Source organism: Dermacentor albipictus, chromosome 3 (assembly GCF_038994185.2).
Source record: "Dermacentor albipictus isolate Rhodes 1998 colony chromosome 3, USDA_Dalb.pri_finalv2, whole genome shotgun sequence".
NCBI lineage: Eukaryota > Metazoa > Arthropoda > Arachnida > Ixodida > Ixodidae > Dermacentor > Dermacentor albipictus.
Genome location: NC_091823.1, coordinates 23,899,575 through 23,927,283, shown reverse-complemented (window position 1 = coordinate 23,927,283; position 27,709 = coordinate 23,899,575). Strand labels below are relative to the sequence as shown.

Sequence of the window (27,709 nt, the reverse complement as noted above, 5' to 3'; positions counted from 1 at the left end):
ACCCGTGAGTATTCCAAGAGATGCCAGCAAAATAAGTTAACTGCAGGTAAATTGGCCCCTTCTTCAAAACATTCTTGCAGCATTAAGAATAACATGTCCTCAGCGTACTTGTTGCTGCCAAAATAATAGTAACAAACCTTTTGTGGCCTCCAATCATGTAACCAATATCAACATTGCAAACCAACTAACCAATCCAGATGGCCACATCAAAGTGCTGTCAGCTGCACTGTATGCCTGAGTGACTCAATGACTGATGGATGAGTTTTAACGTTCCAAAGAAACACATGAAACGCACTAACGCAGAGGGCTTCAGAATTATTTCCATCACCTAGGGTTCTTTAAAAGGACACTAAAGAGGAACACTGAATAAATAGATAAATAGACTGATAAGGCATTCTTTCAAAACTGTATAATAAACCTGACTTCCGTTAACCCTGAGAGGACTGACAAAAGTGATCAAATTATTTGGTGGGCCTAATAAAACAAAAGCGTTGAAATCCGGACCACTTGGTACATAGTTGAAGGAAAAAGCCAGTCACAAAAGACAAAAGACAAGAAGATAGGTTCACACCACAACGACAGTCGTTGTGGTGTGAACCTCTCTTCTTGTCTTTTGTCATTTGTGACTGTTTTTTTTCTTCAAATTTAATTAAGCAAGTTGCGCAAAAAACATCAAAACACACCCGATTCATTTGGCAGCATTTGCCCAATTATACCACGCACTCGTTTCGATGTGTCCAAAGTAGAAAACTAATGTAGAGACAACATGAAGGCTCCTAAACAAAGTAGAAATCTAATATGCACCCGATTTTTAAGCAAGAAAATGGGCAAGGGTCTAATAAGTGTTGCCCAATGGCAGCAGGTTTCCTAGTCAGCTTCGCCGCAATGTATCTGTGTTATGCGGCAAAGAATACGAACGCCACGAACGCAGTTTTCAATTTAATTTTCCTGGGGAAAACAAGTGCACCTTGGAATTGGGTAAATACCATAATCTAATAGTGTGAGGTACTGTTATTGCTTGAAAATCTTCCTAAGGCAGCTTGAAAATAGGCGTTTTGACGAGCGACTATGGGCGACTGTTGGCGACTACTGGATCAACTACCAGAACAGCGATATGTTCAGTGACTGTGCCTGCGATGTATCAAAACAAAAAGATTGCTCTTTCTGCTGGACAATGCGACAAAATCAGCAAGCAGCTGTGCAGGTGGAGCCTAAATTATCAAACAGTGTGCTGTAAGGTGTCCCAAAATTTTGGTTGTCTTTATACATTAAGTCTATCAGGGCCAATGGCGGTGTTGCGAAGCTGTCCGAATTATCAGTCAGCAACTATAATTGAAAGATAAAACGTAGCTACAGTATTTCTACTTCCATAAAGCTTCGTTATAATTAGATTTTAAATAATCAGTCATGCTTTACCATATGAATAGCATCCAAAAGGTATACTACAATTTTGTTACTATCAGTAATATCAAAAGGAAATGTCAATTTAGAGCGTGTCTTTCACCAATGCAAATAACATGGAATGTGGGTTGTTTTTGTAATGCCTTAAAGGGCCCCTCACCAGGTCTGGCCGTTTTGAGCTGACAAGCACAGGGCATACATTGCACAATAACTATCGTGTCTGCAAAGTATTACGTTGCTACGCACTGTTAAGAACGGCCCAGCTGAGGTGCAAGTGTTGCCAGCCAGTTGTGACAACGGGCGTCAACGCTTCCGGGAGCGCCGCTGCAAACCTCTAGCCATGGCGTCACTAAGTTGCCATTGTGACTGAATGCATTCGGCGGGCCAACTATTGTTACCGAACCCACTAACACCGCCCTGTTCTGCTATGAGTGGAGGAGTTGCCGCGGGAACGTCGACGAAGGCCCCTTCCCACGCGCCGACCAAGACGCAGGACAATGGCTATCCGGGCGCACTACCTGGGTGAGCTCCGAGTTCTACAAAGCCCCTCTGACGTTGGCTCCGGACCGTGCACCTGTGTGTGTGTGTGTGCGTGTGTGTGTGTAAGCCGTCCCGGGGAGAGGCGGCGTGTTTACAATGACTGGACGAACGTTTCCATCCCCTTGGAATCAAGGGGGTACCGAGTGGATATAAGCCGCTGTTGTGTGTATGCTCGACACACTTTTATTAAGCAGTCATGTTGGACTGAGACACTCTCTCGCAGTCATGCTAGACTGATGAACTGCATGTAAATACTGTAAATAAACCCGTATTCCTCGTTCTCGATGAGAAGCAGTCCTTCCCTTTGTTGCAATGGTTGACGGGTGGAGGCAACGCCCCTCCCGTAGTGAACGAGACAGTCGTTCCAGCCAAAGAACGCCGGGTTTATTCACACTCGGAAATATAAAGAAAAGATAAGGGGAGAGGGAAGGTGTGACAGAAAGAGTGCGCACATGCGCACTGAAGGAAATAGCTTGCTTGACATGTTCATGGGTTACGGCATTTCTTCACCCTTAGTAACCAAAACGCACGACAGGTTTCTTTGATCGTGTGGAGCGACGTAGCTCCTGAGGTTGCGCTTCTGGTACTTTCTCAGGGGTTTCAGAGGTCCTTGGTTCCTTTAATACCGGGGAACCCATTGTAGGAAGCCTCGACAGGTCGACGGCTGCTGGGGTCTCATCGGTGGTCCGCTTACGAACTTGATCCAAGTGGCGGCGGACAAACCCGTCCACAGTCTTAACATCCAGGAGGCGAGCGCCGGAAGTAGCTTCCACAGTGCCTGGGGCCCACTTATCGCCGACGCCATAATTTCGCACGTACACATAGTCTCCCGGTGCAAAGTTCCAGCTTGAGGCATTCACAGCTTTAGCAGGGCAGGCTCTGGGAGGAAAAGACATGTCCAATCTTGTGCGCAACCGGTAACCTAATAGCATCTCTGAAGGAGAAGGGCCTCCTTGGTGTGGTGCGTTTCGATAATTGCACAACAGCCGGGCCAACGACGTTATGATGCAACTGCCTCCTAGCTTCTTCAAGCCTTCTTTGACGGTGCGCACGGCTCGCTCGGCTAGGCCATTACTCTGGGGGTGATAGGGGGGTGCCCGAATATGTACTATTCCATTTCGCTTCATAAACTGCTCGAACTCCCATGCGGTGAATGGCGTCCCGTTGTCCGACACGACCGTTCGCGGTATACCGAAACGGCTAAATATTGTCCTGAGGGCATTAATGGTGCTGTGAGCGTTAGCCTGTGACATGGGAACCGCCTCAATCCACTTTGTGTGCGAGTCGACGACTACCAGAATCATTTTCCCTTTGATTGGTCCCGCATAGTCGATATGCAAGCGCGACCACCTTTCGCGCGTATCGGGCCAACTTACTGGTTCTTTAGCCTGAGGCATCGGTAACGTTTGCACGCAGTTGTGGCAGGTCGCTGCAATGCGCTCGATGTCGTGGTCTAAGCCAGGCCACCAAAATAAAGACCTGGCTTTTGCCTTCATAGCGGAAACGCCTTGGTGGGCTGCATGTAGTAGCTTTAGCAGTTTCCCTCGCGCATTTGTCGGCACTACAAGACGATGACCCCAGTAGAGCACTTCTTCAGTAACAGACAGCTCATGCCGTTTTTTGTAGAACTCTGCCATCTCTTTCGTTTCCATGTCACAACTGTGCGGCCAACCTTCCCGTGTGTACTTGCGTACCTGTGAGAGTACCTCATCAGCGACGGCGAGTGCTTTGAGTTCCTTTAACGGCACGGCAGGCTGATCCCACTGGTCCAGGGTCAGTACAATTTGGGCATCATCCTCCTGGTCCGCTTCGTCCTGTGACGGTTGAGGCAGGCGGCTCAGAGCATCGGCATTGCACATGAATTTTCCAGGCTTATGTTGCAATCGATATCGGTAGGCCCCGAGTATGATTGCCCATCGCTGAATGCGGGCAGCGGCCATAACCGGCGTTTGCCTGTCCGCTCTTAGGAGACCCAACAATGGCTGGTGGTCAGTTATTAGTGTGAATTGCCTGCCCAGCAGATAATCTCAGAACCTCGTGACACCGTAGACGAGAGCTAATGCCTCACGCTCGATCTGCGAGTAATTCTTTTCCGCGGCAGTGAGCGTCCGAGATCGGAATCCTAGGGGCTGATACTGTCCTGCAATGCGATGGAATAAAGCTGCTCCCACGCCATAGGGTGACGCATCAGCCTCCAAAAATATCTCTTTTGAGGAGTCGAAGTGAGTCAGCACCGGAGCGGAACACAAAACGGCTTTAGCCTTCCGGAATGCCTCATCCTCAGGCCCTTCCCAAGACCATCTCGATTTCTTTTCTAGAAGTCGGTATAAGGGGCTGAGGAGCGTGGACAGATTAGGCAAGAATTTGTTATAAAAAGTGAGCATGCCCAAAAATGACCGAAGCTCCGTAACGTTTCGAGGAGTCGGAGCCAGCTTAATTGCCTCGATGTTCTTTTCTGACGGGTGCAGCCCTGCGGCATCAATTCTATGTCCTAGATACGTAACGGACGATTCGCCTAGTCGGCACTTGTCCGCCCGGAGCTTGATGCCGTATTCCCTGAAACGCTGCAGAACTGCTTGCAGATTCTTATTTGGCTGATCCTTCGCATCTGCTATTAAGACATCATCTAAGTACGCTTGAACCCCTGGAAGACCTTGCAGAACGTACTCAATCGTTCTTTGAAAAATCGCAGGTGCAGACGCGATTCCAAATGGCAGTCGATTATAGCAGAAGAGGCCCTTGTGTGTATTTATAACAGCTAATTTACGCGAATCTTCGTCTAGAAGAATTTGGTTGTAGGCATCGCGTAAATCCAAGATGCTGAACTGCTGTCCCCCGCGAAGCGTAGCGAAAATGTCGTCTACTACGGGTAGAGGATACCTTTCCATTTCACAAACTGGGTTCAGTGTTACTTTAAAATCTCCACAGATGCGAACTGTCCCATCGCTTTTCAATACAGGAACCACCGGGGTGGCCCATTCTGCATAGGAAACAGGCGAGATAATGCCGGCGGCCACGAGTCGGTCTAACTCGGCGGAGACCTTGTCTAACAGAGCGAACAGAACATTTCTTGCCTTGCAGAACCTTGGTGTTGCTCCGTCTTTTATATGCAGCCATGCGGGTGGCCCCTTGATGAGTCCCAAGCCCTCCGTGAAGAGGTCAGCGTACTGCTCCATCACGGGTGCTGCTCCTTGGCTCTCCAGCTTCACTTCGGTTGACTGCGACGTGATCTGAAGAAGCGGCGCCCCTTTTATTTCGAGTTTCTGCAGTAAGTCACGGCCACAAAGGCTAGGGCCTTCGCAGTTCAACACTACGAGATTGCAGTCAACTGTCGCAGACTGATAAGAAGCTTGCATTTGCAGAACGCCCAGCACTGGTAGCTTTCCAAGGTAACATGAAAGGGTTAGCGCAGCCTCACAAAACGGTGGCCACTTATGACGATGAGCTTCGTATATTGCTTTAGGCACCACGCAGACAGGCGAACCGGTGTCAATTATCATTTTCAGCGGAATTCCATTCCACGTGACAAGTTTCTGTATGGGCGGAACCAGACTTTCATTACTTTTTACTGACCATATTTGCAATGCATTGCTGCCGCTGTCTTCCATTTCAGCTGAACGTTCGGTTATCGCCAAGGTTCGTTGGGCGGGAACTGTTCGCGAGCATACTCTCGCCAAGTGACCTTGTCGCCCGCATTTGTAACACCGGCGCCTTCGCAGCGAGCACGCAATGGCTTGATGCCCTTGTCTGCCACAGCATCTACATTGTTGCACTGTCATACTCGGTTCATTCCTTGATATTGCGGGTGCCCCTTTCCGCTGAAAGTTGAGCGCATCGATGGCGTCACCTTGACTGCCTATCTGTTGCGAACCTAGCTCTGCGCTTTCTGCTGCTAGAGCAAGTGCTTCGGCTTCCGCGAGAGTCAAATCCTTCTTCACTAGTAGCTGTTTCTGCAAGTTTTTCGACCGCACTCCGCAAACGATGCGATCCCTCAGCATTCGCTGCAACATCGAAGAGAAATTGCAGTTATGGGCTATTCGACGAATTGCTACGATAAACGCCTGCATAGACTCTCCTTCTTGTTGGCTTCGATGAAAGAACTTGAAACTTTCCGATATCTCGTTAGGAGATGGATCATAGTGCTCATTCAAGGTTGAAACGACTTCTTCATAGCTTAGTGAGCTCGGCTTTCTAGGTGCTACTCTACCGCAAAGAATTTCCACGGTCCTAGATCCTAACGCCGCAACCAACAAGGCTCTCTTCTTCGTGTCGTCTGTAACCTCGTTTGCTTCAAAGTAAGCGTCGACTTTTACGAGGTATGCGTTCCACTTATCTGTGTCCTCAATGAAATCCGGAAGCTTGAGGGCCATGGTCGCGGCTGGGCTGATGGGCGGCTTCGTGTCGTGGCTGGTGCCCGGTCGCTGTTGCGTATCCGTGGGGGTTCTCGTCGCCACTGTTGCAATGGTTGACGGGTGGAGGCAACGCCCCTCCCGTAGCGAACGAGACAGTCGTTCCAGCCGAAGAACGCCGGGTTTATTCACACTCGGAAATATAAAGAAAAGATAAGGGGAGAGGGAAGGTGTGACAGAAAGAGTGCGCACATGCGCACTGAAGGAAATAGCTTGCTTGACATGTTCATGGGTTACGGCACCCTTCATCAACGTCCTCAGCGTGGATAAGTTGGACGACGGCATGGGCCAGCTACCTTCGAATTCATACCGGACTCCAATCTTGACAACGGGCTACAAGCGATGGGATTGAGCCCCAATCTTGACAGCGCCACGGAAAGATCTGAAATTTCAATCCGAACGTCGTTTCCCTCTTCACTCACAGCCACCGCGCTCCAAGCCGGATGGTGACGTAATTGTGCCCCTGCACCTACGTAATCGTGTCCGCAGTGTGACGCCGCTCATGCTGACACGCGACTTCAAGAATTATTCAAAACGTCTGTTATCTGTGCAATCTGTTGATTGAAGTGACAAATTGAAGTTTAGAGAAATAATAAAACAAACATACGGAATGTCTGCGTGTTTTTTGTTTACTTCGCACCGAAGCAAGAGAGATGCACTTCCACTTCGTCTGCTTGTTCCCACGGACATGTGGTCGCATGTGCAGGTACTGAAACTATGCCATTTTCTACCGTGCTCCATCACGTGGACACACTCTGCGATCCGCTTCTTCTGCCTCAGTATTCGTGTAGCCCTGAATTATACCGTTAGTCATGTTTCCTTGTGCACAGCGCGCAAAATTGTGCGCTGCGCAAACAAGACAACAGCTCGCACAGGGAAGGCGGGGCCTGTGATGTATGCGTCATGCGATCCTCGAGGTCCGGTATGGGAGAACGCAGGGAAGGAATTTTGCTTGCATAGGCTAGACCGGGAGAACGTCTTGCTTGGCAGTAGAGCCTGCCTGCTGAAATCCTGCGTTCACAGCACTGACATATTTCTATCTCAGCTATTAATGAGCCGTTCTCAAATATTTTTGTGGCAGAACGCTCCCTAGAGGACACGTAACAACTTCCAGTGTATAACCAAAATTTGCTATGGGGCCTGGTGAGGGGCCCTTTAACAATATGTTGGCTATGTTTACAGTTTGGAAAGTGGCAGCTGTAGCCATGTTAATAAAGCACCTCTTGAAATGATAAGACTATAGTGCCTTCATTTGCAGTCCCATGCACCACTAACCTGTTCGGACAGATATCCACTGTGCCACCAGCCTCCCTCCTATGACTGCAAGCAGAGTGCACAGGCTGTGGCCCAGGATGGCGCCAAGTGACACTGCCACTGGGTCCTGGGAAATACACATGCAAGTAGACACAAACTTTTTAAGTTCCAGTTCCATCCAACAGTTCATGTACACTAGTAATAGAAGTAATGTACTACAAAACATAAAGGCAGTGCACTCTCCCTATACCAGACCACATTCTACACTAACTTGGAAATGTGAGTAATGATTTGCAACACGAGTGTTGGCACACAATCTTCTACTATACCAGCAGTTATCTTAAATGCTGATCACAATAAAGACAAACCGTTATTAAATGAGGATTTACTCTGACCATCTGTTTGTTCCATTATGCCCAGTGTGCATTTCCATACCGTTATCCATGCATCATTTAATTAGTACTATAAGGTATGGACACTATGTGCAATCATGATTTCGCAGCTCTCTCGTAGACACCTTGTGAAACATTTTGGATGTTGATAAACCATTTGTAGTAGCCAAAGGTTTCCACTAAATTGAATTGCTATATGTGGTCTTGACTGTATTCAGAAGTGTATAAAAATCTGACAAGTATAGTAAGCAATGAGCAAGCTAGTGCACTATAAAACTGACATTATTTGTTATACGTCCTTGCATTTCTTTAAATTTTAGGGCAAATAAGTTCACTGCAAGGCATCATGCCGTTTTCATTTTAGTGGCCACAGCAAAGACCACTAACTGTGCAAAAAGTTAAAAAAAGAAGCGCGGGTGAGGGAGAGTGCAGTTAAGTGAAATGTTTGCAAGACAGGGAGAAGGTGAGAGTGCACTTCCTGAACAATGCAGATCAGTATGCATATAATATATTTTCTCATTATACCTTGCAGCGAATCTTTTGAATTAAAGAAACAGGTGAGCTAAAGTTGCAAGTTGTACCATAGATGGGTGCCGAATTTCGCTTTTACGCCACTGACATGGTGTATGTTTCAGTTTCTGTGGCATCAGGTGCCTATAATATCTGTCTTGCACAAATAGCAGGCACCTAAATAATTTATTGGGCTGAAAGCCCCAAACTAACACCCAGGTTGTGAAGGATATCGTAGTGGAGGGTTCCGAATTAATTTTTACCACTCGGAGTTCCTTAAAGCTCACTTCTAAACCAATGGGAGTTTACGCATTCTGCCTGCTTAGGAGTGTCAGTTGTGTGCCTCGGAATTGAACCAGCAGACCTGTGCTCAGCAACATGTTACAGTGGCGGAGCCAGTGCAAAGGGTGGCAAGCACTGCTACACTGAAGTTGTTAAACTCTCACTTTGCACATTTTAAAAAGAAAAGAGACTGTCTACTCATTGCTGCCTATTTACAACATACTATTACCTTTCCCTGATCCACTCTTATAGAAGCTGAACGATATTACATGACTCAAGGTCAAATTGGCAAGCTCTACTTTATTTACATGAAGATGCATGAGCATTCTTTTCCATCTTCAAGTGTAGTGTTATGATATAATGTTATGATATTAGACGATGGTAACTCATCTCACTCACCTCTCGTGCAGCGAGAATGATTGTGGCAATCTGTGAGCGGTCTCCCCACTCTGCCACAAAAGTGAGGGTGAGGGCCTGGAAAAACATCTGGGACAGGAACAAGCGCAGCCGCCAACGAAAGCTCACTGATGATGACCCAGCCTCCATGTTGACTACCGAGTCCCTCGCCTGGCTAGCACTGTCCTAAAAATAAAAACACAAACATTCAAATAACAGAAGCAAAAATGCACTACATTGTGAAAAGACACAAAGTGGAGTGGGTCTGTTTTAATGCCAATATGCTACCATTTTCTCACATGTTTCTGATTTCATCATCTTTATTTGGTTATCAATAAAAATTTCAGTTGGGTGAACGCCTGCATTTAGCAGTCATTATGAGAAAAGTGCCCTTGTGGTCTTCGTTTTTATTCTCAGCTTAAGGAATTTGCAAAGAAACAACTTGCCATTTAGACTGCAAGAGTAAATGTCAAAAGACACCACCAGGCTAAAAGATAAGTAGGTTTGGGCAAATATTCAATATCTTCCATTAAAGAGCCCCTGAAACGATTTGAACAAATTTTGTAGACGCATAGGGTACAGCTAAAGTTAATCATTCGCACCACAACTTGTGAGAAGTGTCTCATTAAAGGGCCCCTCACCAGGCCCCACAACGAATTTTGGTTAAACGCTGCAAGTTGTCAAGTGTCCTCTAGGGAGCACTCTGTTGCAAAAATGTTTCAAATCAGCTCATTGATAGCCGAGATAAAAATATTTCAGTGCCACGAACCCATGATTTCAGCAGGAGCGATCCACTGCCAAGCAACACGCTCGCTCCACTCACCCCGTCTAGCCTCCACAAGTGAAATTCCTTCACTGCGTTCTCCCATACTGGACCTCAAAGATTGCGTGATGTATATGTCACAGTATACGCTGCCTTCATTTTTTTTGCTCCTCGCTTTTTTTCTTTGACACTACGCACTTCCGCTGACGGCATTGCACGCGAGCTGTTGTCTCGTCCGTGCAGCGCACGATTTTGCATGCTGTGCACAAGGAAACGTGATTAGCAGTATAATTCAGTGCTACACGAATAGCGAGGCAGAACAAGAGGATTGCAGAGCATGATCCTGTGCTGGAACACAGTAGAAAACGGCATAGTTACGGTACCTGTGCACGTGACTGCACGACCATGGGAACAAGCAGACATTCCGTTTGTGTGTTTTATTATTTCTCTAAACTTCAATTCGTCAATTCAAGCAACAGATCGCACAGATAACAGATGTTGTCTTGAATAATTCTTGAAGTCACGTGTCACCATGAGCGACGTCACACTGCGGACACCAGTACAGTACGTAGGCACAGGCACACAAGTATGTCATCCTCCGGTTTACGGGGCAGCAGCCGCGAGGAGAAGGAAAAATGGCGTTCGGTTTGAAATTTCAGATCTTTCCGCGGCGCGTAGCAATGTAACACTTTACAGACAGGATTGTTATCGCTCAAGGTATGCTTTGCCCTTGTCAGCTCAAAATGGCCAGACGTGGTGAGGGGCCCTTTAAGAGAGCTACGGACGATTACAAGTTACCCTCCTCCATAGCCATATGTTTTCCCCTCAACTCGTTCGCCGAGTGATTGGGGCTAAACTCCACCTTCCCTGGCTCTGCGTCCTGATGGCACTTCGTATCATCTACTTCCGGTTGTCCAGGAGCGAGCGCATGAAGCCTCTCCAACCTCTCTACCAGCTGCTTAGCAGTCGACCACAAGCGAGAGCTATCGAAGCAGTGCGTGTTGCGAGCACTCTGTCACAGCACCGAAAGTGTCTGGTATTCCAGGAACCACAGGTGAGCTGGGTGTTTCGACAGATGGGCAGAGGCATAAACTCAAGCTGATGAAAAAACTGTAGCGTAGACATATGTGAGCTACCTGATCGGTCTGCACAGTCCAGCCACCTGGTGGCGCAGAGCTTAACCAGCCAAACAAAGAACTAATATTGCTCTAACCAAGTGTACAACATTTTAAACATTTACAACAATGTACTAACGATTACGCTCCTGTGAAAAATTTACACCTGCAGCAAAGAAGTATACACTTGGTTACTGCTACTGTGTTTGGTTGAGCTCTGTGCCACGAGGTGGCTGCACTGTGCATACCCTTCACATTTGCGTTTCTGCACATTCCATGAAACGGCATGGTCAAATGGCCAGGCTCAGTCCCCTCTGCCGCGATTCCCGCCAGACAGTGCGAACTTTAAATAAAGTCGGTAAGTTTTTTTTTTGGACCTTGTTTGATCCGTGAAACAAGAGCTTTCGCTTGAGTTGGGCAACGTCCAAAAGGAGGTCCTCTACGGCGTCGGGTGAACAGATGAAGTTTCGTATGCCGTCTATGTGCCGTAGCACCTTGGCGAATGTGGTAGGCACAGGCACAGCATCTGTGGCGTCGTCGTTGTCCTCGTCGGATGTCGCAGCGGTGTCGGCACTCGGCAAAGCCTCCTCGATGGCGTCATCCAGCGACACCTCGCCGCAGATCGCAACACCAGTGGTGTGGGAACAGGGGGGGCCGGGGGGCCGTGGGCCCTGGGTGCAAGGGACCAGTGGGGGTGGGGGATGTCATATACGCCTGAAGACACCCCCCTTTCCGCCGGCTTGACTGGGTGCAAATTGCAAAGAATGCTCCGGTATTCAGTAGCCCGAGCTTATGCACCCGATGCATTGCGCCGCAGAATTGTCGGCTGCAGTTCTATCAACACCCCACGAAATAATTGGATGAATGTGCGGGCTAAAAAAATTTATTTCGCGAAATGGTCGCTAAACTACTCGCCTTAGCGGGACGTTTCATGTGGGGTGCGCTCGTGATGTGCGTTCATGTTGGGAGCAGGAGTCGCTAAACATACAGTGAGGCGTTGTAACGTGTTAGGGCTCTTGGGACTTCCGTTCAGAATGCGCAGCGAAGACGAACAAAGACAGCAGCAAGAGGGCGTTGAACCAGCGCGCCCGGCGCTCGCGTTTACGGCGAAGCGTCCGTGGACAGTGACGTTGCATAAGTGGGGCCGTCAAAAGTCGCAAATGGGATTCTCTGGATCGTCTTCAGACTCGGTTTGGCCGAAGAGTTTGGTGGCGTATGGCTTGACAGGCTGTAGTCGCGGGCCCGCCGCGATGTCCGGCTCGCTTTTACTTCCCCTCTCACGCTCGCTCCAAGAAGCCGCTGCGAAACCTGCTGTTATTTTCACGCTTTCCTTCTTACTCTCGAAAGTTTCAGAAAACTGTTGTTGTTGTGTGACTTCATGTCACAAGTACAGTGTCTGCATCAGCTGCACAGAGTTAAAAAAAAAAGGTGAATTTTGTAAGGATATTTCCCGATCAAAATTCTATGAAGTCTTTTTGTGATTACTAGCAACTCGGTAGCATGAAAAATATGGCAGATAAGTAATAACAATATCCTTAATAATCCCGTAATTAGTACTTATAGAGGAAGCACTTCAATTCGAGAATTGAGGACTCAAAGCCATATTATTACCTCAACAAAAACTTCTTAAACAAAATGTTTTTGGGTGCTACAACCTACAGTACTTTGGCACTGCGGGCGGCGTCCAGTATATGGCAGCAGCGAAAGAAATATGAAATAGTGGACCAGTGACGTTGATCCCTTAATCCTCTCCAGTGCGAGTGTAGACCAACAGTAGTGCAAGCTATCACTGGCATGGGCTTCATCGCGGCCTTTTCTTTTTTTTTTTTTTTTTATGGTGACGCCAAGAATCAACGCGAAGCGTGCTCTATACTGTTCCCAATCTTGCGGTGGTACCGCAGCTCGGATAATCACGTTTGTCCGTATGGCAGCAAATGAAAACAAGGCTTTATTGATCAGAATGAAGAGAACTCGTAATTGTCATAGCATTGGCGCCAGCGCAGCGGGGAGGCAGGTATCGTTTTCTAATAGGGTGGGGAGATCAGCGTCACTGACAAACAATTTAATTTTCATTTTCGTTCAGGGCTGCCCACAGACAAAATACTGCATGCCATACTGCCTACGACAATTTTTGTGAAGTTGTTGTTGGGCAAGATATGAATGTCGGGCTTCAATTTTGCAAATGCAATATTGCGGCTAAAATTGGTAATTAAAACTTTATTATAAAGTTATATTTTGTTACTTGTGACGTGAGCCATATTTTCCACGATGCCGCATTTGTATTGGCTGCCAAGCCTTACAGTCTGACAGAAGATGTGCACATGGGCTTATCACACGTTATCAGTGCAGCACTCTGTGTTATTTGGTGCAGGAAAAACAGCGTTTATATTTGCTGCATTCGCGATCTCTGGGAAAGACAGCCAAAGAGAGGGTGACCCGGGGAACGTGCGCGGTATCCAAGGCGGCTGCACAGTTGCTGAAACCCGGAAATTGTCGATATCCTCGCCTTCCTCGACTACATCAGGGGGGGGAGGGGGTGACAGAAGACCTATGCACCCCGGGTGCCAGACGACCTAGCTACGCCACTGCGCAACACTGTCGTCAGCCTCCATGTACTCGGCGAAGGCCGTGGTGAGGTTTAAACCCTCGAAATCGTTGTCGGCAAAGCCTGCATCGGCCTCAAGCGGCATCGAAGTTGTTGTGTCCCCAGCAGAGGAGGTAGTCTCTTGCTTAAAGCCACAGTGCTTGAATGAGTTAGTGATTGTGCTTCGCGACACTGCATTCCATGAGCTGGCATTAAAACGCATGGCGTCAAGTACAGTGATCTTTTTTTCTGGCTTGCTGCGCTCCATAGCCGCCAGCCGACGCTGCACTAACCTCTTCCGGTACCCTTGCTTGACGCACTTAATAATGCCGGCATCCAGTGGCTGCAGCCGGCTTGTGCAGTTGGGCAGAAAAAAAACAACCTTTATGTTCCTCAGGCTAGACGTATCGGGTGGGTGGCACGGTGCATTGTCCACGAAAAGCAATATTTTCCTTGCCTAAGCACCTATTTTGTTATCCAGCTGCTGCAAAGAAATTGCTGAAGAGCCAAAACGTCATCCACGCCTTTTTGTTGAAGTTGTAGCTGCACGGCTGCATCATCAAGTCCTTAAAGCACTGTGGCTTGGCAAACTTTCCAACAACGAGCACGGGCAGCCTCTCGGAACCGTCCTCGTTAGCACAGAATGGTGCCGTCACATGCTCTTTACTATGCTTGCCACCATGACAGCTGTCACCCTCAAACATAAAAAGCTTGCTCGGGCTCCATATGGTAAAAAATTCCGCTTTCATTGGCGTTCAAAACGTCAGTGAAATGCAGCAATCATCTCCGGCAGTGACTCCATCCACTCCTTCACCGTCAAAATGTGCACGGAAGTGCTTTCTCCGCAGAAGCGGCTGTACACAATCCCGTTTTGTTTTTTAAAGCGGACCAGCCACTCGTTCGATGCCCGAAAGTAGTCGATGCCCAGATGCAATGCCACAAAGTCTGCCTTTTCTTTTAGAATGGCACCTTCAACGTTGATCGCAGAGCTCCGTGCTTAAAGCAGCCATTTAACGAGAACTTTTTCTAACTTCTCATGCTGTCCTTCTTTTGCCGCTTTCCGCTTGAGCCTGAACTTGCTGGCATTCTGCAATATCACCGCTTTGTTAGCCAGGATCGTCTTAAGTGAAGGTTCAGGTATCTTAAGGTCCAGGGAAATGCTGGCTTTTGTGGCTCCATGCCGCTTTTCCGCTTCCTCGATAATATTCAGCTTATCGCCGAGTGACAGAACTGTCCGCTTTCGGGACATCGTGCGTCGCGTTGCTTCACACAACTCGAAACCTCCGCTGAATGCTGGTCGCTAGGATTACGACGAAGAACACGTGTGATAAACATAGGCCTCTCCGCGCTACCTTGTTGGCAATCTGCTGCTGGGAAACTGGAAGGAGAGAAACGCTTCCCCAACGTGATGAGAGGCGATGCCGCCGAGAAGAGAGGGAGAAAGTAATTGTGGAGAAGAAAAGACGCTATTTCAGCACAGCGAGTGTCGCCGGAGCGAACCGGTCGAGTGGTGTCAAGCGCTCCACATGCGGAGAGACGGAGTGAGGAAAGAGATCCACTACAGTTTTCCTTCGTCCGCCATTCCGTCCCGCGCTTCGTGAGGGTTGTCGTATAACACCGGTCAGGCTTTTAAAATTACGTCGGATAACCGGGGTTTTTAATGCATTGCTTCTATGGTGACTTCGCCGGGACTGCACTACGCCATCGCAAAACCTGTGTCATTGCAAAACGGGGTACGTATAACCGGGGTTCCACTGTACTTTGTAATACCTTGAAGCAAATATGTATTGTTGCTAGTAACTCGCTTACTCTTATGGACTGTCACAATAGATTCAGTCCATCATTTATCGTGTGTACATGGTGCGCATATATTCAAGTATGCACCCACTCACTCATTGACACGTTGGCAATAGAGTAGGCGTACGTTGCCATGCCAGTTGGGGTAGATGTGTGTTGATACTGTACGTGAAACTATGACAGGAAGCGGTTCTACTCCCTTTGTCGTTGTTTAATGAATGGTACTCATTCTTGCCGACATTCCAGGGCTGAAGCACTTTTCTTTAAGGTTAGTGATACAATGCTGGTGGCTGAGCAAGTTTCTATAGCTTCGAGAAAAGTTGTACATCTCAAAGTGCCGGTAACACGTACAGACAGTTGCAACAGTGGTTCACCAACTTGGCCACATAGATTCATTCCATTCCTTAATATGCCAGTCAATACTTTTGCAGCCAACTACAACACACGTCTTCAATCCACATGATTCAAACCAGCATGATTGAAGCACAGTGCGTTAGCAAAAACTCAGTTGCATTTCAGACAGCTGATCACACAGACGCAAGGCGGAAGTGGTAGTGGTTTCGTATTCGTGTGCCGTCACTGAGGCTACGTGCGGCGCTCCGCCGAAAGCACCATCTCTTTCTTGAGAACAAACTGCTCCGTGAAAAGGGTCGATACTCACATCCATCTCCTTTTTGCTTAGTGATTTCTGCACCTCTTCGTACTCATCCATGCCTTCATCAGCTGGCATGTAATATGCTGAAATGGAACAGACAGCTAGCCTTAAAGAAAATAAACAAGATATGAAAAATAAGGAGGCAGGTTAAGCAACAGTATGCGAGCACACTTCTTTAACTAGTGCAGACTTTAATGCAAAGCATTATTAGGATTAATCCCCGGGTTTTCTTTGTGTCTGACTGGGAAGCCTCAGTCGCAGCCTCAATAATTTTTTTAATTACTTGTCTGATTATGGATACTGAATTAGCCTCCCAGCGCAGTAGCCCAATTCTCTACTCATTAGGCCACAGGTGCTTGCATAACTTGACAGAATAATGACCTTACCAGTTCCCTCAGGCAAGCCAGCGCTTTGAGATGCTATGTGACATTGCACCACTTTCGAGATGGGTCCAGATGCAACACTCAACAAGTGCTCCCACATTGTGGGTTGGAGTGTTTCCTCATTCTCTCTACACTGATGTATCGCGCTTTGCACTCCAGGTGGTATTAGGTGTTCCCACAATCACAGCCTCCGTGCAGCACCTACAAAGCTAGTTGTGGCCAGGTGTCTGAGTGTTGTCAAGCCTTCCCTCTCTTTTTCTACCTTATAAAACAGATGATACAAATATTCCACTGCCATGCACATATGTGGAGCGATTCCTTGTTCCCATTGCACTGATATGTCATGCAACATATCTGAGGTGGTGTTATGTGTTCTACTACTACTAATCGTCAGGGATGTTCCCATCAAAACCATGCAGTGCAAGACTGACCCTTTAGGGGGCATGCATCAGTCTACTTCTGATGGACTTTTAGCGAGTCACAAAAGTGGAAGTACACACAAACCAACATGTGAAATCATTTAATCACATGCATGGTGCAGCAAATGCTTCTCATTAAGAACAATTCCCACAATGTGTGGGATTTACTTAAGCTTTTAATTATTAAGTTATTTATTTCATTTAGTTTTCACTGAATAAAACCACGAAGGTGGTTAAACTAGCTTCTGCTGTTCTGTTATGTAACTTCAAAAATAGCTTAACTAGACTGCCCGAGAAAAGCAGAACCTGCAGTTATGTCATTGACTGAGGCTTTCTTGTGCAATAAAATGAAGTGAGAAATGAGGGGAATACTAAAATAAGTCTCGAGAAGCTTGCCTAACCATGTTCAATGTCAATGCTTGCAGTAGATGAAAAATAATTTATGCCTGCACGTTAGCATATGCTATACAGAAACTGCCAACATGCACTTTTTGAGAATTTCTTACCTTCTTTGATCATACGAACACCAAAGAAGACGAAGAGGGCAATGGACAGATAATGCGTGTATATGCGGGGAATAACTGTTGTTACAAAGCCTAGGCCAGCTGTAAGAAAAGGAATATCAACAGTGAGATATCAAGTAAAATCAGTATTATGGTTAACTGAAGAAGGCTGCTTATTTTGACAGATGTGTGGCAAACCCTAAAATGAGCACTGCACTTTTATTTCAAGAAATCCAACACTGATAAAAATAAATGTCAATATGAACTCCTCCAGCATTTCAATCCAACTGTCATTGATCGACATCGTAGCTTGGCAAAGATTGAGTGCTCAAACTGAAGTCAGCAAATCATACTGTCAATGTAGTTACCCTGTATTATATGCTTCCACTGGGTTTAAAAGGCACAACTATATCTTGTGTGCTACTCATTCCCCCATTCAATAAGCATGGCCATAATGCTTGCACAGCTCCAATGTTTTGCACTGCACCCGACACTACACACAAAACCCCTATAGTGTGCTCGCTTTAGCAGTGCCAAAACAATTAAAGAGAAAACACTGTAGCTGTGGTTCAAGTGCTTTTTCCTTTGCATTTTTAAAATAATTTCGAGAAAGAACTGAACTGTTGTTGCTGTGCTTCACTGTACTTGATCCACTGTCAGCGGTCTACAAGTTTGTTTGATGCAAATATATTTTCTAATTTGTGCTGAAATATTATAACATTGTGTTGGCTAATGCGAGAGAGAGAGAGAGAGAGAGAAACTTTATTATAAAGTGAAAGGACTTATGTGGTTGGGGCCATCAGACCAGGGCCCCAACGGCTGTCGCTACCGCTCGTGCTCGTCGTATCAGTGCTAGCCAGACCTAAGGCTCGGAGCGACGGAGGATCGCCTCCCACCGCGCATATGTTGGCTGGGGGGATTGTAGAACAGAGTATCCTTTGGTAGTTTTTGGCACTCAATCGTGACGTGGAACATCGTCAGTGGGGCACAGCGGCCTGGGCAGGTGGTGAGATATAAGGTTAAGGAGAACTTGTTGAGAAGGAGGAGGTTCGTATAGGAGTTGGTTTGAAGCGGTCTCAGAGATACGGCTTCATTCCCGGAGAAGGATTTGGGTGGAGGGTGATATCGCAAGCACCCTAGTCTGTAAAAGTCTAGAGTGTCACGGTATGTGTTGGGCAAATTCTGGGAGGCTTGATATGGGTTGCTCGCCTCACTGCCAGGTACCCAGCAGGTTAGCTTTCTGCCAGCCGCATGAGTGCGGTCATTGCCCGACAGTGAGGCATGAGCAGGTGTCCAAATGCGTGGTATTGAGGGATCTGGCATGGCAAAGAGCTTACATGTGCTGGTGAGAGCGTGATCGGCTTCCTGAGGTATATGACCCCTGAGGTAGGCTCGACATGTGTCTTGGGAGTCTGTAATGATGATGTGGTCATGTTTTGGTGATCTTTCCATGTGACTGACGATGTGGTTGATGGCAGGTGCTATGGCCAATGTCTCTCCTGTGAGCGGAGCCTCGGTTTGGACGCTACACGAGGTGATGGTATTACCTTGATCGTCCACCACCACCGACACTTGTCTTTCTTTGTTTTTGATCGCAAGAGCATAGTGGGCAGCGTCGGTATAATATTCGGTGCCCTCCGACTGGGCGTTGAGGAGTTTCCTCAGGTATCTAACCCGTGCATCCCGGAGACCATTATGATGCTCTGGATGCATATTGCGCGGTATGGGCGCTATGGTGAGTAAGGTTCGGATGTTTAAGGGGACTGGGACATGCTCTCATGTAGAGGGTGAATGCTGTGGGTAGCCCAGCCGTGAGAGCAAATACCTGCCTGCCTGTGGGGATCAGTCTCAATCGCTCGAGTTGCACCATTCTGTGTGCTTCGATGTGTTCCTCAATGGTATTGTGTACCCCGAGAGCAAGTAGTCGTTCCGCGGAAGCATATACAGGAATTCCAAGTGCTTGTTTAACAGCTCTTCTAATAATTGTGTTTATACGGTTGCTTTTGGAGAGCGTCAGGTTATGGTAAGGGAGGTGATAGATTAGCCGGCTGATAATGCATGCCTTGACCAACCGCAGCATATCGGCTTCCTTAAGTCCTGAGCGGTGGTTACTAACACGCCTCATCATACCAATGATTTGCTTGCACTGTCGTCCAAGGAGATCTACCGTGAAGTGAGTTTTGGCATTGGATTGTAGGTGATAACTAAGGATTCGAACCCTTCGTGCAGTGGGAATTGGTATGCCTTGTATTTTCACTTCAATCACTGGAATTGGCGTTTCAGAGCTTTAATGTCTTTAATGTCTGATGACCAATATGGGCCTATTCCCACTGTGGCTACACGGGCCTTAAGAAAGGCTTGCACGTAATTGTACACACGGGAGCTACAGTGGGAGTGGGCCAGGTTCTCAAGGATCAGACCATGGGAAACGTTATCGAAAGCTCTCTAGACATCAAGTGCCAAAAGAGCTCTCGTCTGCACCCTGATGGGGGGGTTAACAAGATCCTCTTTTATCTGAAGAAGAACGTAGTGAGGGGACAAATGGGGCGAAATCCAAACTGTGTGTGGGAGAAGAAATTTTGCATCGCCAAGAAAGGTTGAAGCCGTTTTAAGATTACATACTCAAGCAGCTTTTCAATGCACGATGTGAGGGAAATTGGCCGTAAATTTTGGATCGACAGGGGTTTTCCGGGCTTAAGCATGAAAGTGATCTTGCCACATCGCCATTCCAGAGGGAGAGTGCCGGCGTGCCAGTGCTGACTGTACATGGCACAGAGCGTTTCCAGGTCCTCGTCCGGGAGATTTCGCAGTAGAGTAAACCGTATCCTGTCCTCACCGGGTGCCATGTTCCTATGAATGTCTGCAAGAGCGGCTTTCATTTTGTGGACACTTATGTCAGTGCCTAGCGGGTCACTTTCTTCTCTATACGGATAGTCCGGATCGCTCAGCTTAGAGCCACGGGAGAGAAACCTTTGTTCAAGGTCCTTCAGGTGCTCCGTCTACTCCGTACTGGTGGAGGAATATTTGAAGCTGCCGATTTTTATGGGATTTCAAGTTTCTTGGATCTATTAGCGACCGAAGGATTGCCCAGGTTCCCGCGGTGCACAGCGTACCACTTAGCTTACCACAAAACGTTTGCCAGTTAGCACTGGTTAGCTGGTCTACGTATTCCTGGGCTGCTCTCGTGATTTAGGATATTCTGCAGCGTAATTTTTTATTGAACTTTTGCCACTTCCATCGCTTTGTGAGACTTCAGCGTGCATCCCACAGATGTAGGAGATGCGGGTCAACCTCGGGAATCTCTGTCATTGTGGTTATGCGGCTAGTCATTTTGTTTAGATTGTTGCCTAAATCACTGAGCCAACTGGCATAACTTTTGGGGCTTTCATCTCCTGTGGCTCGATCCCTGCGAATATCGCAGTTTGGTCCAATTTGTAATGCAAGTTTTCTTTTCAGGGCGTTTGTGACTTGTGCGATTGATGCGGATGATGAGAACGTGGTGATTGCTACCCAGCGTCTCGCCAGTGTCCAGCCACTCGCCGTGGACACCCCTCGTGAAAGTGAGATCCGGGCAAGTGTCTCTCTCGACACTATTTCCCGGGCGACTAGGCTGGATATGATCTGTTATGAGGGTGAATCGGTGATTATGTGCGATGTCCCAAGGTCAGGTGCCCTTTGGTGTGTTACTGCAATAGCACCAGGCCACGTGTGTGGCATTGAAGTCACCGCACACTACGGACACTGGGCCCAACTTTATGAGTTCTAAGAGTAGGTACTGAAAATTGTCCCACTAAGCACGAGGTGCACTGTATACATTTAAGATGTACAGGCTATTTTGTCGCGTGTCTGCGGGGACAATCTCAATGATTTGATGAGGGATGTCTGATGTGAGAGTAGTATGGGTATAGGCGAGTTTCCTGGACACAAGTGCACACACTTTCGCCTCGTCCGAGCTCCTAATGGTCTCGAAGCCACTGATAGGAACAAGTGTGGTGCCCGGCTCTTGGAGAAGTATGATGCCCGGCGGTTCTGACGCTGCGGCAACATGCTGTTGCAGCGAGCCCCGTTTAGATCAGTACCCCCTGCAATTCTATTGCCACAGCGTCAGTCCCGCTGTTCTATTTTGCATTTGCATTGAAGGAGCCATCATTCTGTAGCTGGGCTGGGTGAACGTACGGGTGAGCGCGCTCGCTTGTCGTTAGTGACGGCGCTGAGGTTGGTGTAGCGCATACGACTAGTGAAGATGAGGAGGACGATGATTTAGAAGGAAGGGGTTGGCCGTGAGCTCTCTCACGCTGTGCTTGAATTCATTGGTAATTTTATGTAGCATTGGCTTCAGCACTGTGGTTTGGAAGTCTACAAAGGCGGCTCGGATCAATTCCTCGACCTCTGTGAGAATGCTTTCTTGTACCTCCTGTATAGCTCAGTGCAATTCTCATCGAAGCTCATGCTGGAGGTTGCGGCACAATGCAGTTGTGGACTGGGGAGGGATCTTGGCATGAGGCGCCTGTGATTGGGATTGGGTTTGTGGTAGGGACTGAGGTTCGGATGAGTGTGAGGGAGATTTACGCAGTGAAGGTGGCGGGCCCTCCACCCAACTTATGCCTTTAGGTCTGGCTGGCCCTTCGGGCACTGCTAATGGTAGCTGTTGCGTTAGCGGTGGCAGCTTCTTCTTCGCTGGTGGTGGTGACGACGGTGGTGATGAGGATGATAATATAGATGGTGGTGGTACCCGCTCGCGGTTCTTAGAACAGTCACCAGGGCCTTGGCTCTGAGATCGTGACTGGGATCGGGACCGTGATCAGCTTCGTAGCTCTCTAGATTGGGCCAGAGGACGATGCTGTCGCTGTTTTTGTTTCTCGAGTTCCTGGCGCACTCGCTGCTTGTTGGGTGGCTTTCGTGCCCGGCCCGGGCAGCTGGGATTGGTTGTTGAGTGATCCCCTCTGCACGTCAGGCACTGGGGCTGGCACTGGTAAGGTTCGGTGGTGGATGGGTTTTCAGTCCCACATGTGGTGCAGCTCTTGATGCTTGGCGTGGGGCAGACATCCACATGGTGGCCCACTGTAAGGCATATGCTCCACACCTGGGCCCTTGGGGTGTGTATGTAGCATCAGTACTTGGCCACATAATACTTCACGTAGCGCAGTACTTTGAGGCCAGCAAATGTAATGGCAGTCGTGGTAGTTCGCCCCATCATGCGAGCATGGAGGATTTCCACCCCAGGTGCCAACAGATGGTCTAAAAGGTCGGTTGGTGTAGACCCTGTGTTGGGACCCGTGATGATTTCTTTGCAAAAATTATCAGGGGAGGCGATGTATTTTGAGATGTGCTAGCGATGCGGGCCAAGTGTAAGCGATGTCATCTTGTTAAGGCTGGTTTGATTCTTTCGCTTGGCGTGCTGATGAGGGCGATGTTTTGAGCACGTTGAACACGTGGGTGAAGTTCATTGACCTCTTGTTCCTTGAGGCTCGCCTCTATGTCGACAGTGTGAGTCAGAGTGGCGAGGCCACTCACTGAACGCGAGACCATTTCTCGGGCGCAGGATGACCTTAAAATCATCAATGGCCAGAGGTGGGAGTCTCTGGGGTTGTCGTGGTACAGTTTGGTTCGAATGCTGCGTCTCTTGGCGGCGGGCTGCTGGGTCAGATTAGCATCGGTGCGGCGTCCCTACCGGCCGCAAGTGGTGAGCCATTATCCATCCGCCGGGTCTTCTGGATATCCTTCCATTGATGGATTGTCGTCGTTGGTAGCTTCCACCTCCATGATCATGGTCAATGGGTGTTCGCTGTTTTGGACAAGGTAGGCAGTCCCTGGATCCTGACCACACTGAGGCTTAGCTCGAGCACGGCCTGCACAGTGGCTCAGAGACGCCGCGAGGGTCCCTGCTGCATCGGTGGTGATCTTGACGTCGCCATGGAAGGTCGCAGGAAGCATCCGTTGTCGTGATCGGAATAGGGCGAAGAAGAGGGCATGAGACGCTGCGGCATCTGCTGCTGATGCAGGAGCTCCAAACCTCACGTCCGCACACGGTGGTAGCTCCGAGTGGACCCCCTGGCTAATGCGAGCATGTGTTGTCTAGAAGCATGTTTACTATTTACATGTGTCCTATGTGCTTTATTCAGAATAAGCCAAGATGCATCAACGCCGTGACAGATCCCCCAGCAACTAATACCCTATGATCATGATAGTCTAAAAATCATGGTGGAGCCATCTGTGGTGTAGAAAGATAACATTGACCTCCTGCTATTATAAGTGTGCAGTGCATATCTCGCTGCATGCACTTTGTGTTTGTCAAGCACTCCTAACTTGGTGACAAAGTGAAGTTTTGGATTCACGAGAGTTGAATAGTAGCCCATCTATATTTGATTCTATACATAGAAAGAAACACTAGAAATCCTAAGGAGACTTCTCTCATTCTAAGATTTGTGACAAAATATAGTGCATCCCACATGAAAGAAAGATACAGGTATGTCATGTAATTTGATATAACAATGTCTCCCACTTTTATGTTGCGAAATATGTCATAGCTTGTAATACATGGAAGTGTTGTATATCTGGATCTCTTTACCACCGAATGTGCGCAGTGACATTTCTGAGAGCAGCGGCTACAGCGCACTGCTAGTGCTTGCACCCGAAACATGTTAAGTCACAAACTAAAAGCACGAAGGTGCATAAATAATATGTAATTTCACACAACCTTAGGTCCACAAGTTGTAGTTATACATGAAATAGTTATTCCGTAGGAGGCATTGCAGATCAACACCTACTGCACTGTGAAACATTCGGAGTGACACTTTTATGGCTACACTATATGCATAGTTTCTGCAGTGTTGCCCGATAAGTATGAAACAAAGTGTAGTCACAGATAATCATAGCAAACTAGGAAAAAGTGCCAATGTGAAAAATCACTACAGATGTCAATGAAAATGAGATTTAGGCACTGACAAGGCTGCCCTACTTAAACTAGAAATTCTCATGTCATAGTAACCAGGCAGAATCGTAAAAGCACGGTTACCTGAGAGCACTGTCATAATGGACAGAGCTGCAATGGCACCCCCAAATATGACCAAGCGTGAGTGGCGCATGGCAAGGATGGCCGCGATGAAGAATGTCTTGTCTCCAAGCTCAGAGACAATGATGACAGATATAGCACCAATGAATCCATGCCAGAATTCCGTGTTGGCTTCTGGGGATACATCAGCTCCTGAAGTTGGTGTGGCAGCAGGCTGAAAGCAATTTGAAGCATACAGAATTAGGAACAAACTCAAACTTTGCATGAAATTACCACAGAGAATGACAATGCTTGCTGCAAGTTGCTTGCAAGTTCCCACAATACACAATAAGCAGGAAACTGCTAATCTGAGCTCAGAATTTTCCGAAAATGGTTCCATTTTGGGCTATTACAGTGGTACAGCAGAAATGCTATGATGCCTGTTTTCCCATAATTAAAAGGCCATTAAAGGATCCTTGAAACACTTTTTGAACATAGTAAGAAAATGTTGCTGATCTGTCATAGAGGCTGCTGTCAACATGTGAGCCAACTATTACTGCACTGCATACAGCAGAGAATTTACTATCTCATGTCTCATGCAGCAAAAAATCACTTGCTCTCACTTCAACAACGTCGTCATGCAGCACCATCGCAAGCAGCTAGACCCCTTATTGGGTGATTTCATGATCACGAGAACATTCCCAGTAATACATAATTGTTAATTTTGAGTTAAATAAAGAAAACATGTATATGTTTGGGATCTCAAAAAGGCAGAAATATCATTTTATTTTTACACTGATGGCCTGCGCGTGGCCTCAGAGACAGCAGCGGCATGCCGCCTAGCATAGTCTACCATGGGGACTATGGTTTGCTGCAACGAGCCCTTTCACTGCCGTGACACTCAATGTTTTAGCAGGCTTTTGCACTCTTGGCTTCTTCCCTGTGTAGCTTCCAGTGCACTAGTGTGGAGACAAAGAGAGAAAGTTATCAGTGCAATAACTCCACTTATATTTGAAGGATTCGAAAAATTTTTGCGACATGAGATTCGTGAGGCGACGTCCTTTCACAGTGGGGCCATTCTATGATTAGTTAGAAAAGTGTTTAGGACCCCTTTAATGAGCAATTAAGAGTCAAATTAATTTGTAGCCATTCAGTTGTGCTGCAGAAGTGGCATGCCAAACATTTTAGGCATGCAGATACTGGATTTTCGAAACAGAAGACAATACAAATCACATAGTCATGGTATTAAATTAAGTACAAATTAAATACACTTCAAATATCACATGAACACTTCTTCAGCAGAACTCAAACACAGGCATATCCTGCCCATTGTTACAGGGCAGGATCTTAGGTCTAGTAGACCACAAGCTATCTCCATAATCATTAGGCACGGAGAGCTTCTAGTGCACCAGAGTGTAGGTAAAGCACGTAGAAATTATAGAGCGAAAAATACCAGAATAGTTACAAGTGTTGTATTTCTCTCTCTCTCTCTTTTACTATGGCATTATTACCAGCCTTAGTGAATGGTGTGATACTCTCCCAATGTCGAACAAATGCTTTGCCAACTTACAATAGTCCTCATCACAGAGTCCAGTTCATTTATTTGTTTGCACATACTACTGTCTTATACCTGTGCCACAGGGGCAAGGTTAATGCCATTAAAAGTTTAAGACCTTAAGTTTCTTAACGCCATTATATTTCGATCTGCTACACATGCATACTTAATGACATTAAGCGTTGCGATGGCGATAGCTGCCGTGAAACGGTTAAGTTTACTTTGCAATCGTAATACAATAAAAAACAGTTATCTAGGGAGCAGATGTTTAAGAAATGGCACGAGAAACATTAATCGGCATATTGTATGTAGATTACTTCAGGAATGTCATAGTTGCATCCAGCCGTAAACTGTTTGAAGCCAAAGCTAGCTCGACGGCCAATCCATAGTGTAGCCAAAGCATTGAAATTGAAAAAATAGCGCTCACAGCTTCAAAGCTCTCAAGCAGCGATCCTGAAGAATTTGACCGTGTGCTTCAGTTTGTTCTGGCATATGTGCTTCTTCGAGTCAAGCATCGTTGAGAAATTCGAAGGCTTCAGTATGAGGCCAACAAGGCAAGGAGCTGCCACCATGCAATCGAACAGCTTCTCCTGGCTAACACGCTCACGATTTGATTAGTGCTCTAGCCATGAGTAGCGGCAAGATCGCCTGCTGATCTCTACGAAAATAAAGAGCTTCTTTTAAAAAAGTGAAGAATATATTAGTTGTTTTTATCTACAAGTTTGCTTAATATCATGAGAATATGGTCACTATGGCCACTGCGGGGACATTGTAAACGAGAGTATGCATTCGACGGCCAAGTGAGTTGTAATAATTGTAAGAACGCACTACGCCACGAGAAAGAGCAATTTTTTAAAGAAAGTGAGGAATATATCAATTGTTATTCACTAAGAATCCGTTTAGTCTCGTCAGAATGTGGAGACATTGGGAATGAGTACATATTTGATGGCCAAGTGAGTTACGAGAACACACGTCGCGAATGGCATTAAGCTTTAATGCCATTAAGCAAGTCCGTGTGGCACCTCGTGAATTGACATTAAAGTTTAAGGCATTAGCCAGTTAATGTTATTTTCTGTGCCCATGTGGCAGGGGCATAATACATTTCAGACTGCATGTTATCTTCTCCTATGAATCCAGCCAGTTTTGATGATGCTGCAGATATCTTTCAAGCCAGATGACTTGGAAACAAAACAAAATAAGCTGAATGTCAAAATATTTAAAAAATAAATGTCTATACTCTAAGCTAACTTCAAAAATATTTTCATATTAAGAACAAAATTTATGTAAAAAGTTTAACCTTGTTTAAGTTCCACGTGTAAGAAAGCTATAAGTTTACCATCATCTATAGAAAACTAATTCTGTTCAAGCAAGTTAAGAACAGGCTCTCGCTTGTCATCTACAGTGAATGAAATGCTGTTGCACTGCAATGCCAGAACCTTGATGATTTCTTCCCCAATCTCTGTCCCCCACTGGGTGGACTGCCCATGCAAAGACAAAACTAACAACTATACATAGTTTGGAATTTGTTGCACCAGGCAACACTAGACTTTTCAGTTCTTTGCTAATGACAAGATGTTGAAGATGATTCATACAGATAGCTCTTAACAAATTTTTGTATTTTAACCAATTTCTTAACCAACAGCGCGTGTGGTGTCTTCCTGTCTCGTCTCTTGTCTACATTTTGCGCTATTACTAGCAGGACAATTTCTGTTTGCTGCTCGATTGCAAAAGTAGTCGCCTTTTACTCTTACTAGCTGGGC

At 46.9% G+C, this 27,709-nt stretch overlaps 1 protein-coding gene across 3 annotated transcripts in view; it reads right to left on the bottom strand.

Annotated features, from left to right (window-relative positions):
• Positions 1–27,709, bottom strand: part of LOC135903882 (putative divalent cation/proton antiporter TMEM165) — a 29,974-nt gene that overhangs the window by 706 nt on the left and 1,559 nt on the right. For all 3 annotated transcript variants that reach the window (XM_065434318.1, XM_065434316.1, XM_065434317.1), the window contains exons 2-6: positions 24,419–24,629; positions 17,407–17,505; positions 16,105–16,181; positions 9,188–9,370; positions 7,626–7,731 (exon numbers count right to left, since the gene is read on the bottom strand). In XM_065434318.1, the coding sequence (XP_065290390.1) occupies positions 7,626–7,731; positions 9,188–9,370; positions 16,105–16,181; positions 17,407–17,505; positions 24,419–24,629 (676 nt within the window). The remainder of the gene's footprint in view (positions 1–7,625; positions 7,732–9,187; positions 9,371–16,104; positions 16,182–17,406; positions 17,506–24,418; positions 24,630–27,709) is intronic.